The sequence below is a fragment of the Moschus berezovskii genome, chromosome 10 (assembly GCF_049115385.1).
Source record: "Moschus berezovskii isolate FMDL1 chromosome 10, NW_MosBer_1.0, whole genome shotgun sequence".
Taxonomy (NCBI): Eukaryota; Metazoa; Chordata; class Mammalia; order Artiodactyla; family Moschidae; genus Moschus; species Moschus berezovskii.
In genome coordinates, this window is record NC_142469.1 from 88,877,477 (window position 1) to 88,895,131 (window position 17,655).

At 42.1% G+C, this 17,655-nt stretch overlaps 1 protein-coding gene across 2 annotated transcripts in view; it reads left to right on the plus strand.

The window, feature by feature from the left end:
• Positions 1 to 470: 470 nt before the first annotated feature.
• UTRN (utrophin) overlaps positions 471 to 17,655 on the plus strand; it is a 567,941-nt gene continuing 550,756 nt past the window's right edge. Inside the window, exons 1-2 of one of the 2 annotated variants that reach the window (XM_055433618.2) lie at positions 471 to 608; positions 5,664 to 5,828. In XM_055433618.2, coding sequence (XP_055289593.2) covers positions 5,750 to 5,828 — 79 coding nt within the window. In that variant the 5' untranslated portion in view covers positions 471 to 608; positions 5,664 to 5,749. Of the gene's footprint in view, positions 609 to 1,108; positions 1,269 to 5,663; positions 5,829 to 17,655 lie in introns of those variants that run through there. The other variant, XM_055433617.2, reaches the window with a different exon arrangement.

Consider the following 17,655-nt stretch of genomic DNA (forward strand, 5'->3'; position numbering starts at 1 on the left):
GGCCGGCGGGCGGGTGAGGGGAGGAGGAGGAGCCGGGGGCGCGAGCCGCGGCGCACGGAGTTGTGGAGTCGCCTTTCCTCGGAGGAGGGGCGCGGGCGGCCGCAGCGGCCCGCGGGCGTTCTCCCGCCGAGGGGCGAGGAGGAGCCTCCGGTCCCCGAAGCAGATTGGGGAATCGCGGGGAGCGGTGCCCCGCCACATCCACCCCCAGCCACCCTCCTTCGGGGTCATTTCTGCAGACGGAAAACTCTCCAGTGTTTGGCAAACTCGGTGCCTGCGCGCCCGTTCCAGGTTTGCACTGGGACTGTTTTGTTTTTGGCGGAACTACGGGCAGGAAGATTGCACAAGTTAGGGCGTTTACAATCGAGTGTCAAAAAAAATTTTTTTTTCTTTCGGATCTGGTCTGGTTTCCCATATTTCCTTAAAAAAAGCAAAGCAAAACAAACAAACCAAAAAAAAAAAACACCAAAAAACAAAAAACCGCACCACAAAGCCCACGTTTGCACACACACCCGCGACTACTACGCCTGAAACACATCCGAGGAGACCCGGGCCGGCTTGGGACTCGGCGGCGGCGGGCGGGAGAGGCGGCCCGCGGGGCATGGGAGCAGGTAAGTCCATGCATTATTGAGTCTCGGGCCGGGTAATGTGACCGCAGCCCCGGGACACGGGACGGAAGCTGCGGGGAGGATGGAGTTTTCAGCGGCTCCTGTACCCAGGAGCAGCGTCCCGAGCTCCTTCTCAAGGCTGAGCCTAAGATGTAACCAACTTTTGCGTGCACTTTCCTCGGAACCTCAGTACAGCTCCCCGCCCCGGGACAGGGAATGCCAGAAACGTGGGGAAGAGTTCGGGCTCGGAAGTCCTCGGAATCCGTGTAGTATTTCCTAACGACCCGAACTCCTTCGACTGGTTCTGGGCAGCCTCTTGACTCCCTGAGTCTGTCTCCTGGCTGGGGTGAGAGGGTCGTGCCTCCGTGCGCTCTGGGCCAGTGATCTCCAAGAGGGGACGTGGCTTCCTAGGAGGGCCTGTCACACACACACACACACCTCAGCCCCGGGAAGGCGGGGCCCCGGAGGTGTCCGCCAGGACCGGGTGGGGAGACGTTCCCAGCCATCCGCCTGGCAGGAAACGTGCTCGACCTCCGGGCCGTTGCTGCTCCCGAGGGTGGGGCTCTGGTGAGGTGACAAGGAGCGCCCAGTCGGTGCGTAGTCCCGCGCGATTGCCTCTTCTGGGGTCCCGGATCCTTGGCATCTCTTGCGGCAATTGGCAAGGTAATTCATGTCGCTGTGTGACTTGGGGTCCGAGGCACTGGTTGCTCAAGGCTCCTTTAGGAAACCGACACAGCACAAATTTTAGGCTGTGTAACTTTTAGAAGGCATGCTGTTAAAAGTGGATTTTTTTTTAAAGCCAAGCCCCAGATTACGAAAGGGACTGATTCCAGGGTTGTTTCAAGGGGAGGACAGAATGTGCCCGACTTGAAGGAGCCAGAGGACTCGCACTTTGTTTTAAACCACTGAACTGGGGAGCCTGGGTCTAACCTGGGTCTAACTGCTCCCCCCTCTCGCCCCGCTCCCGGGACGCCCCGGGGAAAGTCTTCTCTTTGCCAGCCCCCAGGTGACCTGGGTCACCAGGGCCTCGCGGGTTGTAACCTCTTGTGGGGGAGTGAACCGAACTGGGAAGCCCGGATGCCCTGGGTCCGGGCGGGAGCTTGCTGCTCCTGGGAACCCGGCAGTAGCCGCATCTATTCCTTTGTAACTTGCATGGGCCTCGGGAGTCGGGTGGGCGCCTCTGGGCTGGTTGCTAGTGGACCCGGGGGACCCGGGAATCAGGCGACAGCTGAAAGAATGCGGAGCTCCTGGGTGCTTCGGCTTCCGGAGCTCCTGGGTGCTTCGGCTTCCAGAGCACCGAGGGGCGAGGGCCTTGGTTTACGCGGAGTCATTCCCCGCCCCCTGGACCAGTTTCCGAGACCGAGAAGACTGCACTTTAACTCTCCTTCAGGTGTTTACCTGAAATGGATTGCCCCCGTAAACCACAACAGTATGAACTTCCCTTGGAGCGCTTCCGAGAATGAATGGCACTTCTTGGCCCTGGGCGGTGTCTTTTACTAAGTTTCATACGGAGCCTCAAACTCTGGCCCTCGGGCTTTCCTTTCTACTATCTCTAGCATTCTTAGGATTGTGTAAACGAATGAGTACTTTTTGCCTAAGGACCTAAAGCGTATTTCCATCATAATTGTACGTTGTTAAACATGTTTGTATTCTTACATCTTGTAATTTCCAAATTAAAAATAAAATAATGCATGAGTTTTACCTGTAAGGCCATCCCCCGTCCTTTTAACCCAGATTTATTGTGGTGGCTTCTGGTTCCCTTTGACAGCCAGAGAAGTTTTGAAGCAAGAACTGGATGTAGAGTTGAGGGTATTGGTTTCAGTGAGAAAGAGCTGGCTAAACTTTGCAGAGCTTCATTTTGGGGAAACAGAACGTAGAGCAGAAGTAACAATAAATTATAATTATAAAGCAATATCTCTTTCTTTTATTTGGTTTGTCACCTAGCTTGGTGTGGAAGATGGTGGTGTTTCCATAGTATATATGTGGAAGTGGAGGGTCGCACGGAGGCACCTTGTGATGAGACTTTGATCCTGACTTCCGGCAACCAATAATGACTTGCTGCCAAATGTTACTCAGTTTGGAGACCCCTGCCAATTAGTGGCACAAAGTATCAGTTAGTGTAAAAATGGTCATCTGCAGTTCTCCCAACTTGCCCAGTCTTTCCTTGTCCTCTGATCCCCCTTACTGCTGAGTCTGTGTAGCCTGTAAAGGATTTTGATTATCAAGAGAAAATCTGAGATTATCTTAAGGAGCTGGCAAAGTAAAACTTTATGATGAAGGAATATTAATGTGCAAATGAAACACAGTTCTGTGCAAGCAGTTTACTTTTCTCTTTTGTGGCATGGGAAAAATCTTTTGAAGACCTTGGCTGAGACCACTTATGAAAGATAATTAGAAATATATTTCAAAGGAAATAATTAGTTGCTTTCCAGTAAAGAGAATTTTTTGTTGGGAAAAGCTGATTTTTCATAGTAAAATTTTATGTGCATTCTTCTGAACAAAATTTTTGGTACTTGAATGTAATAAAATACATTTAAGAACTTAGCAAATCTTTAGCAGGTATTTGCCCCCCAAAAGGAACCTAATTACATAGTAATCCATAAAGTGCAATAGTAGTGGACAGTATAAAAAGTGAAAAGTGTTTTTATACTCTCACAAAATCTCGCAGATTCAGGCTGATGATCCAATCCATATATTTCTCCTTTTTGGAGAGGAAATTGTTCCTAAAGCTTTAGTAGTTCATCAGTTTTCATATACCTCAAACACTTTAACATTTAAAACCTTTTTCTAAGGTAACTTTGACCTCTTTATTATTAGAACATACCCTTTTCCTAACTACTAAGGAAAAGAAATTTTACATTTTATGTATTTATTAAAACAATATGGTGTGTCCTTGAATGTTGTATATTGTAAACATAATATGTAAGAACTTCTAAATAGTGAATAGATATGTAAAATGAACTATTTTACAAAACAGTAATGCCATATGATGTGTCCTTGAATTAAATAATTGAGTCGTCTAATCCTAGCTAACAATAAACTCTGGTTTTGATATCTATTATAATATGTGAATTAATGTCTATTATTTGTAGATTAATATTTGGATGTCTTGACTGTTATTTTCCCAATTAAATGATTGGTTTATTTAGCTGGCATTTGGGGTGCTCGTAAGGGGATGTTAGGATATAGCCAAATTGCTGAACTTAAACTTGAATTCTGATTCTATTTGGGTTGCTTTGGCATTGTGTTCCAGAAAGTTCTAGGGCAGTGCATGTCTAATTGATGACATTTTAAAAGAAAAGTGGTAGTGCAGGGTAGAATCCTCAATTCTGTAAATTCTCAACATGCCTCGACTCGTTAATTACTAAAAAATTAAAATTATTTTGAGTGATGCCTATTCTCAGGAGAATTCACATGATGTGTTTTCCAGAATGAAATCTGTGTCAATGGATATAACATGTAACTGTCCAGATTTACATATAATCCAGACCATTCCTGAGATGAGATTTTTTGGTTATCTCTACTTGTATATCTCAGACTCCATCAATCCAAATCACACTCCTTATTTCTTCCTTCAGATGCTTATGCTCCAGTGTTCCCAGCTCATTGAATGACTCAATTGCACAACCCAAAATTGGGCAGTCATTTTGTGCCTCAGTATCCTGAAACTCATATCCAGTCAGTTCCCAAATCCTATTGGCCTTCATTTAATATCTAATAGCCCACATGTCCACCCACTTCTTTCTATCTACACGTATTTAGGCCACAATCATATGTTGTTTCCCAGCTTGAAATCATCTGCTGTTTTCCCACTGCTCTTTGGAGAAATGACAAACTCCTTTACAGGCTGTCTTCATAGCCCTGTTCCTGGTCCTGTCTGTCTACCTCACCTAGTTCAACAAATCCCTCTCCTCTTAGGCTCGAAAAGCCCTGGCCTCTGCTCAGATTTTTGAATGTTCTTTGATGCTTCCTGTCACTTTACATGGGAGATTCTTACCTTTTTCTCTTCCCATCTCTCATCCCTGAAGGCTTGGCTCAAATGTCACATCTTCAAGAAAGCCTTTAATTGCCCAGAGCAGATCAGATTCCTCTGCAGTATGCTCATATTACTCTATGCTTCTCCTTTGTACTTTTGTAACATATTAGTAGTATAATGAAAACTCCATTATATAATTAATTGCTTGGTGTCTATGGATTTCAAACTAGTATAGGTTTTGTCTCTTTGATAGTCATATTTCCATTGCCCAGATCAGTGCATTATGCATGAAGGTGGAAGTGTTAGTTGCTCAGTCATCTCCGACTCCTGGCAACCCCATGGACGTTAGTCCAGCAGGCTCTCTGTCCACGGGATTCTCCAGGCAAGAATACTGGAGTGGATTGCCATAGGCTCCAAATAAATATTTGTTGAATGAAGGATCACTATATAAAACCATATATAATGTGCATGTGTGTGTGCTCAGTCGCTCCAGTAATGTCCAACTTTTTGTGACTCCTTGGATTATAGCCCACCAGGCTCCTCTGTCCGTGGGATTTTTCAGGCAAGGATACTGGAGTGGGTTGTCATGCCCTCCTTCAGGGGATCTTCCTGACCTATGGATTGAATCCTAGACTCCTGTGTCTCCTGCAATGGCAGGTGGATTCTTTACCACTGAGCCACCAGGAAGCCCATATATAATATATATACATATATTTTAATATTTATAGTCACATATATTATAGAGCTATGGTATATATTGTGGTTATATATTACATCTATATGCAGTATGTTATACATAATATTTATGTCAGCATTTATTAATATATTCAGTTCAGTTCAGTTCAGTTCAGTCGCTCAGTCGTGTCCGACTCTCCGCGACCCCATGAATCACAGCACGCCAGGCCTCCCTGTCCATCACCAACTCCCGGAGTACACTCAAACTCATGTCCACAGAGTCGGTGATGCCATCCAGCCATCTCATTCTCCGTCGTCCCCTTCTCCTCCCGCCCCCAACCTTATTACAACATATTAATATAGTCTTGTGTGTTTTTTAAAATCCATGTTTTCCCTTTTCTCTTTAGGTATTGATGTTGGTAATTATAGAAAACTGAAAGTCTTTAAAAGAAGATCTTGTCAAGCCTTTGGATTATATTGAAACGCAACTAAGATGGCCAAGTATGGAGACCATGAGGCCAGAGCTGACGATGGCCAGAATGAGTTCAGCGATATCATTAAGTCCAGATCTGGTAAGTAATGGAAGCTTCAGAAAATGGCTGATTTTTGTTCATAAGCTACTTAGAAGACTGGATTTTGTTTGTTTTGTACTGTTCATGAGACAGACTTCTTTTGAGAAAACAGAAATCTGACAAATGACTATTACACTGTAAAAGGTAATACAGTATCTCTGTGTGTGCTGTGCTTAGTCGCTCAGTTGTGTCCAACTCTTTGCCACCCCACGGACTGTAGCCTGCTAGGCTCCTCTGTCTATGGGGATTCTCCAGGCAGGAATGCTGGAGTGGGTTGCCATGCCCTCCTTGATATCTCTGTGTTCCGTTCCGTTCCGTCGCTCAGTCGTGTCCGACTCTTTGCGACCCCATGGACTGTAGCCTACCAGGCTTCTCCGTCCATGGGATTCTCCAGGCAAGAATACTGGAGTGGGTTACCGATATCTCTGTGTATTCTCTCTTAATTTCTCAATCCATCTTGGTCTCCTGGTATGTTGATTGGCATTGCTTGGTGAAACTGCTACCTGTTAGCTGATTGCTGTTTATTTATAAGAAACCTCTTGAAAAATGCAGCTTAAAAAATGATGCTTTAGGTAGGAAATGCTGTGGTTTCAGATGGGGTGGGTAGTCCTCTTGAGATTTACTTTCATACACCCTCTCCCCCATCCCATTTCTAACCAGTGCTAGGCCAACAGGTGTTCTACCTCTGCTTCCCTTTTTGAAGCATCTTATAAACCTTCTCAAGGTACAGTTTTACCTAGGTTATCTAGTAAACTAGATTAAGACAGATGAATGGTTTTCATTGAAGATTTAAATTGATTATGTAAGGATATCACTCCCTCCCCCAATCTTTTTATATAACCATGTACTTTACCACTCTGGCTGTATAACTGAATCAACTGGGGAGGGTTTTCTTTTTTTAAAAGATACAGATAAATTGACTCCACTGCAGACCTACTGAGTAAAAATTTCAGTATTTTTAAAAAGCAACAAATATGATTCTGAGATAGACTCTACGGGGAGATATTTTTGAACAGCCAGGACCTGAGTTTTGAAAATTACACAGAACTCCACCCTGGGTGTGAACACTATACTTAAGTAACTTTGAGAGTTACTTTGGGCTATAAACTTAATACCCAGTGTCACTTTAAAACCAAAAACTGAACCTCATGTCTGTTTTTGCTATGTGAACCATCTTTATATTATGTTAGAAGGTTGTTTTTTATTGTATGAATCTGCAGGAATATGCACTGAAAATAGGCTCTAAATTAATAGAGATGAGGGTTTCCCTGGTGGCTCAGATGGTAAAGAAGGTGCCTGCAATGTGGGAGACCCGGCTTTGATCTCTGGGTGAGGAAGATCCCCCAGAAAAGGGAATGGGAACCCACTTCAGTGTTCTAGCCTGGAGAATTCCATGGACAGAAGCCTGGTGAGCTACAGTCCATGGAATCACAAAGAGTTGGACATGACTTAGCTACTGACACACACACACTTAAGGTGTATTTCTCTTCATGGCCCTGGTGTTGGTTGATTGATAAAAACTGGTTATTACAGTCTTGGCTCTAAATGTGTAGCCACTACTGTGTAGTTTGAAGAATCTTTTGTGGGGTACAGCTTAACATCCTATTTTAAAGTATGCTCTGAGAAAGTTTAATGCCCCCTGAAACTTGTCTTGATTTAAATGCTTTAGTTGTATAAAGTACTATGTTGATGTAAGGCATTACTAATATCTTCTAAACAGTATAGAATGTATGTTCAGAAAAATATAGATGTGCCAAAGAGGAAGATGACAGTGAGACAATTTAATGTATCCATGCTTGTCATGTTCTATAAATTGTGAGGAGTTATGTTCTAAATAGTTTTCTGAGGCAACCTCCATTACGGTAAGACCTTTGATATTTATAACTGTGTACTTTAACCATGTCCATAATAAAGTAATTATATAAGTTTAAAAATACTTGTTATATATGATGAGTACACATAACTTTTAAACTACTCTTTAAATTAAAAATGATCATTTCAAAAGACTGACTATTCCATATACTATTGGGGACAGTTGGGCAGAACTTACTACGTTTTTAACGTATGCATTCCAGTTGGCCCAGCACCTCTATTTTTGGAGTTTTGTTCCTAGGAAAGACACAGAAATACACAAGCAAAAAGTTGATCATAGCATTTTTATTACAGAAAAATAATTAGAAATACCATAAAAATCCAATACTGAGGATTGGTTAAATCATTATTTCCCAAAGCATTTGAAACAAGCATAAATTCTAATGTGTAAGTCAAAAAAGGATGTCACAGGCAAATAACTTTAGGAAACAATGGTTAGACTATGCTGTTCCTTTAGTGTAGGGCACTTGACTAAATCATATAGAATCTCAGTGGAGCTAATTAAGGTGTATTCATAAAGTAAAGATTATACATTCATAAAAATGTTATGAATATGTATACATATATGAACATAGAAACATGTTCTTGATGTTGTTATATAAAAATTATGTGCAATATGAAGTCATTTATCTGAAAAAAATTTTTTTTTCCAATAAAGTTCAATAAAATATACACGAAAATGTTAATGGTGGTCATCTTGATATTTGGAGATTATTATTTTTCTCTTTTTTACTCATATGCACTTTAAAGGCTTTTCAATGAGCCTGTATTACTTCTTAAAGTATTTCTAAAGTATTCTGAAAAATCTCAAGTTGCTTCAAGTGTTCTAATGCCAAGGTGATGACTGTTACTTTCTTTTTTAGTTTTGGTGGCTCCTACTTCAAAAAGCATTGAAAACTTAGCTGTTGCATAGCTGAGATCTGAATCACATTCTTTTGGCTGGATTATGTTGCAAAAAGCAGTAGATAAATTTGGATTTGAATGGGCCTGTTAATTTCAATCTTGCTTTCTGAAAGTCAAAGGAATCATAGACATATAATGCATATTCTCCTATTGGAGAATTTTGATTCCAATCTATTTCTGTGTTTCTACCTTTTGAGGGCCTAGCTGTGGTGGAGGGGATAGACATTGGGGTAGGGAAGACCTGATGCTGAGATTACACTGATAAACTTTTGTCTTGGTTCATGAAGATTTATCTTGTTCCTCCTCAAATCCTTTAGTTTGAAGAGTCTAAAAGCCTGGCTTCATAAAAGTATTGGTGCATTTTATGTTAAGGTATTGGGATTGTTTATATTGCCCTCATTCAATATTAATTTGCTTTATGCAGTATATGAGGTTTAATAATTTTTAAAGTAATTTCTACCAACTGGACAGAAGTCTGAAATATCAAGAGTAGATGATGAAATATTTCATGAATATAAAAATCATGTATTTCTTAATGATTGTAATACATTTGTCTTGGATTTGAGTGAATTTTAGAAAAGAACTTGAAAGAATATGACCTTTAATGATTCAGGGCTTGGGATTGGGTAAAAGTAAATCTTTCCCTAACTTAAAGACATGCAAGTCAAATTTGTCTGTCATTAATCAGTACATCTTTGATAGCTGGAATTAGTGAGCTTCAGAAAGTTTTACAGTTTATTTAGTATTTTGAGAGTAGATCAAGAGTAAGATTTTTTTTTTTTAAGTGAAATATAAATGGGGTCTGTGGTGTGTAACCATCTGCTTGGAACATTTTAAACATGAAATAATAAAATGGTTTGAGATATGTGTAAAATCAAAGAATAGCCTCACTGCTATTTTATTCTATCAATACTGACACTTTAATGCCAGTAACATAGAATAAGTCAAACTTTTCTGCTCTTCTCAGTCCTGTTCTGGTAAGTTTTAGCTCAAAGCCCCATGAAGAGGGTAGACCTTAGGGCTAAAGACTGTGCCAACTAGCTCCTTATGGGGATTTTGACTAGTAGGGATTAGAATCATAGATTCTCACATGGGAAGGGGCCATTCGTTGAATGAATTAGTTGGTAAAACTCCACATTGTTGTATGATTCAAAGCTTTCTTTAACAGCCTTTAGGCAGGAAGCTTGAGTGTAACATTTTTATCATTGCTTCCTTCACTTTTTCTCTTCTTGTGTAATCCTGACCTAATTGTGGATGGAACCTGAGAGGTCCTGTTGCCTGGCCATGCCCTCGTGTATCCAGCTTCTTCTTGCACACCTCTGGTGATGGGATCTCACTGATTATGATAATTCTAGCAACGACATTTATTGAATACATGGAGTGTGCAGATATGGTGCTCAGAGTTTCATCCTCACAACGACTGTTTTACAGATGATGGACATGAGCCACACAGAAGTAATTTGCAAACTGACCTTCTTTCTATTTCTGCAGCGGCCCAGCCATGCCTGCCGGAGGGCCTTTGCACATTCCTCTTTCCCTGTCTTTGCTTGATGGGCTCCTCTTATTAGGTAGATCTAGGCTTCAGTATAACCCACTCCGCAGCAGCAGCAGGCTTTAGTATCACCCACTCCAGTACTTTTGCCTGGAAAATCCCATGGACGGTGGAGCCTGGTGGGGTGCAGTCCGTGGGGTCACTAAGAGTTGGACATGACTGAGCGACTTCACTTTCACTTTTCCTTTCATGCATCGGCGAACGAAATGGCACCCCACTCCCATGTTCTTGCCTGGAGAATCCCAGGGCCGGGGGAGCCTGGTGGGCTGCCGCCTATGGGGTCGCACAGAGTCGGACACAACTGAAGCGACTTAGCAGCAGCAGCAGCAGCAGCAGCAGCAGGCTTTAGTATCGCCTCTGAGAGAACTTGCCTGCTGACCTTAGGAAGTAACTCTCCCAGTCATCTTTTAGTTTATTTATTTACAAGACTTTCCTGCTCATCCAGTGGTTAAGACACTGCCTTGCAGTGCAGGAATGTCGGTTTGATCCCTGGTTCAGGAGCTAAGGGTTTTCCCTGGTGGCTCGGTGGTAAAGAATCCACCTGCTAATGCAGGAGATGCGAGAGACGCGGGTTCGATCCCTGGGTCGGGAGGATCCCCTGGCGAAGGAAATGGCAACCGGCTCCAGTATTCTTGCCTGGGAAATCCCACGGACAGAGGAGCCTAGCAGGCTACAGTCTGTGGGGTCACAGAAGAGTCAGACAGGACTTCGTGACTAAACAACAACACTGGGAACTAAGGTCCCACATGCTGTGGAGCAGCTAAGCTCGACCGGCACAGCTGGAGTCTGTGAGATGAAAAACCCCACGTGATGCAACGAAGACCTGGCACAGTCAAATAAATAAATATTTAATTATTTGGCTGTGCCAGGCCTTAGTTGTGGCACCAGGGATCTTCAGTCTTTGTTGCGGGGTACAGAATCTTTTAGTTGTGACATGTGGGATCTAGTTCTCTGACTAGGTATCAACCGGGCCCCCTGCATTGGGAGTGCCGAGTCTTACCAGAACCATGAGGAAGGTCACTCCCAGTCACTTTTGACTGTATCTGTATATTTAAGTTTCCCCTATGCTCTGTCAGTCTCTGGTAGTTTTCTTGTTTCTCTTGTGTGTGTGTGTGTGTGAGCTTCCTTGGTAGCTGAGATAGTAAAGAATCTGCCTGGGATGCAGGAGACCCAGGTTTGATCCCTGGGTGGGGAAGATCCCCTGGAGAAGAGAATGGCTACCTACTCCAGTATTCTTGCCTGGAGAATTCCATGGACAGAGAAGCCTTACAGTCCATGACATCAGTAAGAGTCAGACACAGCTGAGCAACTAACACCTGAACTTTTCTTTCAATGTCCTACCTCAACTTAATTCCACAAGAGCAAGGGACCCATGCATCCCTGGGACTCAGCCCAGCGTCTAGCTTATAACAGGTCTAGCAGGTAAGCAATGAATGTCTATTCAATGAAAAAGGCTACGGAGCTAGAAATGTCAGAGCTGGGGTGAGAACTCAGGTGACCTGACTCCAGAAACTCTGCATTCGAACTCTGTGTAGAGTACCCAGTTTCCTAATTTGCCAGGTAGTTTATTTTGTTGCTGCCAGATGGTCCTTTGTTTTTTTTCAAGCCTAAATTAATTCCTTAGAAATTTTGCAGAGTATTAATTGTTTCGCTGCATCTTTCTGCCTCTGCCTTTGTGGTTACAAAATTGGGGCCCTTGGCTGTGAGATAGGGCTGCTTCAGGCCGCTGGCGGGCATCCTGGCCTGCCATGGGAAGGCCGATCGCAGGAGATGTAGCCTGCCGCTTTCAGCCCTGATTATTGGCTCTGGTCTCTGTCCTCCTCTTTTAGAAGTTAGCAAAGGAAAATAGCAGAGGACTGGCAGTCCTCTGGGTGGAAGGTAGAAAAACTGATAATCTGTTTCTGACGTGAATTCCCTTTTCTCTTTTCCTTTGCCTGCTGCTCAAGGCTTTTAACTGGCTGGTGAAAAAAAAGGTAGTGGATTTCAGATGGACTGGTCTGGCACAGTTTGAGGCCTGGTCTGATGCCTGGATGGGTATCTATGGCATTGAAAGGGTTGGTTGGGGAGGAGGGGACTGGGAGGGGAGAAAAGGGAGGCCAGTGAAATAAAAATAAAATGAATTCTTTACTATGGAATATTATACCTCGTTACATTTATAACAGGCCTAGCAATGATACTGTGTTTGCATGATACTATGTTTAAACTTTCTTAAGAAGATGTGGTTTTATGAAGCTGGGAGGAAGGTTACCTTATTTGTTTATCTTTTAGAGGCCTTTCTTTAGGGAAAAGAGTGGTTACGTTGTATTTCCCACTAGTCTTCTTTCTCTTTCATTTAAAGAAATATCTGTGTGGGGATTTTCCTAAAGAGTTTAAGGGACTGTGCAAAATAGTTTTTTTTTTCCTCCCCCCCATCCCCTCAAAGCATTACTTGGCTGGAATGCCTGTGCTCTGAAGGGAGTCTTTGAGCGTGTTTGGTTTTTTTCCATGAGCCCTGGGGATTTGTGGTGAGGGACAGTGACCCTGGTGGAAATTCAACTCTAACAGGAGAGCAGCTATTCTTGTCATGCACATAAAATATTCTGTGTTGGTACCTCATTAGGCTGAAATAGTGTCATCATAAAAAAGATTTCTGCATCCATGTGATTCTCATGACCTGTTACTAAGGTTGGGAAAGCTGTGTAGGTGATCTGTTCTCCACAGGAAAACATAAATTTTGGAGAATGTTCTAAGGAGTAGAAGTCTTTAGAATATAGCAGAATGGAAAACTCAGTTTTATTGAAGCTTATTTGAGCCCAGATTTGAACTAGATGTTGATAGGATGATTTTCAGGAAACAAGGAAACAATCAAGATCATTGAAGCAGTTGTAAACATTAGTTAAAATTCTATTGCGAAAGATTATTCAGGTGATTTCACATGTACCGGTTAGATTTTTTTTTTTTTTCTCTTTAGGCTGTGTGTGTGTGTGGAGTTATAGATATTTAGTGTTTTACTCTTTTTATTTTTTGGTGTGTCTTAATTGCTTAATAATAAATACAGTCAGTTTAGTATTTGAGAGGTGAATCGGTGTGAAATTTTAACATATATTTACTGTCGAAATGATGGTTGTGGACTGAGAAATCTAAGCTAGACCTTGGCCTTTCACTTTTCCTTGCTCTACCCCAGGATTTACAAAGGTCAAATGTGGGAGGCAGGTAGTCCCAGGTTCCATGTAGCTCTCTGGCCTTGACATACGTGCCTTTTCACAACCAAACACCTGAGATTTATTTATATTCTGTGAACCTTCTCTGTCAGAAGCTTGTTCTCCTAGCCAGCTTAGCCAATAATAGGAATTGTTTGTGTGTGCGCCCTCTTGGCAGTTAAGATTAAAGTTTGCATTGGCACAACCTTATACCGATTTTGAGATCTGTTCACTTACAAAAGCAAAAATATCAGTTTTGTTTGTCACGGTCATTAAAATCAAGGTGTAAAGCAGGAGAATAACATTTCGTAGGTGAATATTTTCAAATGAACTTTTTTTGGTGGGTGGGTGGCAGGCTAATTATTATGATTTCTGTCCAGTTCATCAATCTCAGTATTGAATTATGTAACATTCTTTTTCCTGAAGATCAGAACAAAGCACATTGACAAGCACATTGATAATGACATTTCTGATAGAGCAGAGAAATCCAGTAAAAAATATGACTTTCTGTCTCCAAACTGGCACAACTTAGAAAAATCCCGTGATTAAAAAGATATTATCTGCTGAGATCATCTTCTCTAATTCCATTGTTTTAATGTTTGCACATTTGTCTCATGCCGTGTTCTGATTAAGATTTTGGTGTAGGATATTTATGTGAAAAAGGCTTTAGTATGAATTGATTGGTTCTCTTGATCCTTATGGGTGAGTCATGATTTTCATTAGTTCAGTAACTACATAGATGTTGACATATGCTTTTATTTTGAAAGTCGGGTTTTGGGCTCAGCCTCTCAGAGTTCCTAACTCTGGCTGCATGTCAGAATCACCCTTTGGGATTCCGACTCAGTCACGTGGGGTGGGGTCCCGGCGTCTGGAGTTTTAACAAGCTCTGCAGTTACTCTGTTTAGTGACATTGATTGATGGACAAAGGAAGCAGGTTTAAGACTCTTGGAACCAAAGTGAAAGTGGTCTGTGCATTTCAGAGGAGAAAGGAGAGCTACGGTCCAATGTTGAAGATTATTTCTGCTTACAACCTCCTCTTTTTAAATAATTTTAAGAGGTAGTGGATTTTGTGGTATTGGACTTTTTTTCTTTTGCCTTGTATTCTTGTGCTGAGCAAAGGTAAAATTGTGTAGAGAAAGCAGGAGAGTGATGAAACTTTGGTGCATTTTTTATTGTGGACTGTTGAACTGGAAGATCCTACTAAAATATTCAGCCTTGAAATGAAATATTTCCTCTTGGAGCACCTTGGTCTTCAGTTTGGCGCATTTAACCTCTTCCTGCTGTAAGGTTAGAGTAGAAACCTGAATTCTTTCATGGAATACTCTGAACTTATCATAAAAACTTATTATCTGTTTTTTCTAAGAAAAATTTCCAAGACAGATATGGTTTGACTCATGGTGAGGAAAAATCCCACATCCACCCTTTATGTTGATTTTCTTTCTTTTTTACTTAAGTTATAATTTATTCATACAGTGGAATTATTTGCAATGAAAAATTATAAGTTCTTTCTGTATCGATATGGGATGGTCTCTAAGATATGATATAAATTGCTGCTGCTGCTGCTAAGTCACTTCAGTCGTGTCTGACTCTGTGTGACCCCATAGACGGCAGCCCACCAGGCTCCCCCGTCCCTGGGATTCTCCAGGCAAGAACACTGGAGTGGGTTGCCATTTCCTTCTCCAATGTGTGAAAGTGAAAAGTGAAAGTGAAGTCGCTCAGTCATGTCTGACTCGTAGCGACCCCACGGACTGCAGCCTACCAGGCTCCTCCATCCATGGGATTTTCTAGGCAAGAGTACTGGAGTGGCTTGCCATTGCCTTCTCCGAATATGAAGTGCAAGAACATAATAACTTGATGCCAGTTTTCTTATCTTCTTTAAGGTTAATAAGATATTAGAATTGTTATTTGTCTCCTTGTTTTTGTAATTGTATTTATTTTTTTAATAATCTTTATTTTTTATTGAGGCATGTTTGATGTACAATAACAAATGTTAATGGGTGTACAATATAGTATTCACAATTTTTAAAGGTTATACTCCATTTATAATTATTATAATTATTAACTATATTCTGCATGTTGTGAAATATATTCTTATTTTATACTTAATAGTTTGTACCTCTTACTCCCCTACCCTTATGTTGCCCCTCCCCTTACCCTTCTCCCCACTGGTAACCACTAGTTTGTTCTTTATATTCATGAGTCTGCTACTTTTTTGTCATATTCACTAGTTTGTTGTATTTTTTAGATTCCACATGTGATATTTGTCTTTCTCTGTCTCATTTATTTCCCTTGGAGCATAATGCCCTCCAAGTCCAATGTTAGAGTTATAAGAATTTAAGTGCATTTGAGGTTTACTTGTCAGATAATTGAATTGTCTTAAAAGATAATCAAATACATGAACTGTGGTTTAAGCTGCTGAAAGGAGTTTACATTTGTAAAGGAAACCAAGGATCAACCCCCCTGTATTAGTTTCTATGACTTCTGTCACAAATGACCACAAGTTTTATGGTTTAAAACAATAGAAGTCTATAGTTTCCCAGTTCTGGAGGCTAGAAGCCCCAGATAGAGGTATCAGCAGGGCCTTGTTCCTTCTGAAGTTTCTAGGAAAGAATTCCCCTTGCCTCTTTCAGCTTCTGGTGGCTCCTGGCTTTTGCTGGCTTGTGGCAGCATCCCTCCAACTTCTGCCTCTTTTTCTAAAAATTGGAGTATAGGTGATATACACTGTTGTGTCAGTTTCTGCTGTACAGCAAAGAGAACCATCCATATGTATACATACATTGGGCTTCCCAGGTGGCTCAATGGTAAAGAATCCTCCTGCCAATGCAGCAGACACAGGTTTGATTCCTGGGTCGGGACGATCCCCTGGAGAAGGAAATGGCGACCCATTCTAGTATTCTTGCCTGGGAAGTCCCATGGACAGAGGAGCCTAGTGGCTCCTCCATAGTGTTGCAAAGCGTCGGACATGACTGAGCGACTGAGCATGCATGCATACATATATCCCCTCTTTCTTGGATTTCCTTCCAGTTTAGGTGACCACAGAGTACCAAGTAGAGTTCCCTGTGCTATACAGTGCTAAACCTATATATAGGTTTAGTTGCTAAGTCGTGTCCGACCCTTGCTGCCTCATAGACTGTAGCCTGCCAGGCTTGTCTGTCCATGAGATTTTTCCAGGCAAGAATACTGGAGTGGATTGTCATTTCCTTCTTCAGGGGATCTTCCCAACCCAGGGATCGAACCAGGGTCTCCTGCATTGCAGGCAGATTCTTTACCAACTGAGATACCGGTGAAATGGATTCCTATCCATGTGGAATGGTCTGCCTCTTTCTTTCATCTCTCTTTACTTTTTGTGTACGGGGCCATGTTTGAATTTTACTCACGGAATTCTACAGTTTGCAAGAAACATGACCCCTTATCAAAATACTGTCTTTTAAAATGCAAGTCTGACTTAGAGCTGGGAGAGTGACTGAGTCTTATTTGGTGTTGAAGGCTTCTGGCCATATCCAGAAGGGTATGGATGCCTCCTGGGATGCTCTGAGATAAAACTCCAGGTATACTCTGTTTGATACTTCCCTAATAGCTCAGTTGGTAAAGAATCCGCCTGCAAAGCAGGAGACCCCGGTTCAATTCATGGGTTGGGATGATCCCCTGGAAAAGGAATAGGCTACCCACTCCAGTATTCTTGGGTTTCCCTTGTGGCTTAGCTGGTAAAGAATTGCCTGCAATGGGGGAGACCTGGGTTCAATCCCTGGGTTGGGAAGATGCCCTGGAGAAGGGAGAGGCTACCCACTCCAGTGTTCTGACCTAGAAAATTCCATGGACTATACAGTCCATGGGGTCGCAAAGAGTCAGACACAACTGAGCGACTTTCACTTTATTCTCCGTTTACTTTGTTATCCTTATAGTCCCTTTGTAAGGCATTTAGAAAATGTTAAACTGCAGAATGTAATGCTATTTATTTCTGTGTTTCTACTTATGGTATCTGTGGTCAGTTCTATAACATAACAGACCCTTAATCATATATTAAATCCCATTATAATACTGTGTTTCTAGGGAAAAAATAAGAGTAACTTGAATTATTCTAACTTACATGTGCTTTTTCAAGAGATGTAGCCTGTTAGAAGATAGAAGGGCGTTGGTATGTGGAGAATGCACACACATGCTTGCTGTCTGTCTGGGGCTGGCCTTTTGGAGCATTTGGTGTAGCACAGATCTTACTCTGGGGACCTGGCATCAAGGAAGATTGCTCAGAGAGGGGAACTCATTTGCATGCATGTTTCAGTGAAACATTTAGGGAAGTCTGATGCTGACCTATCTTTGTATG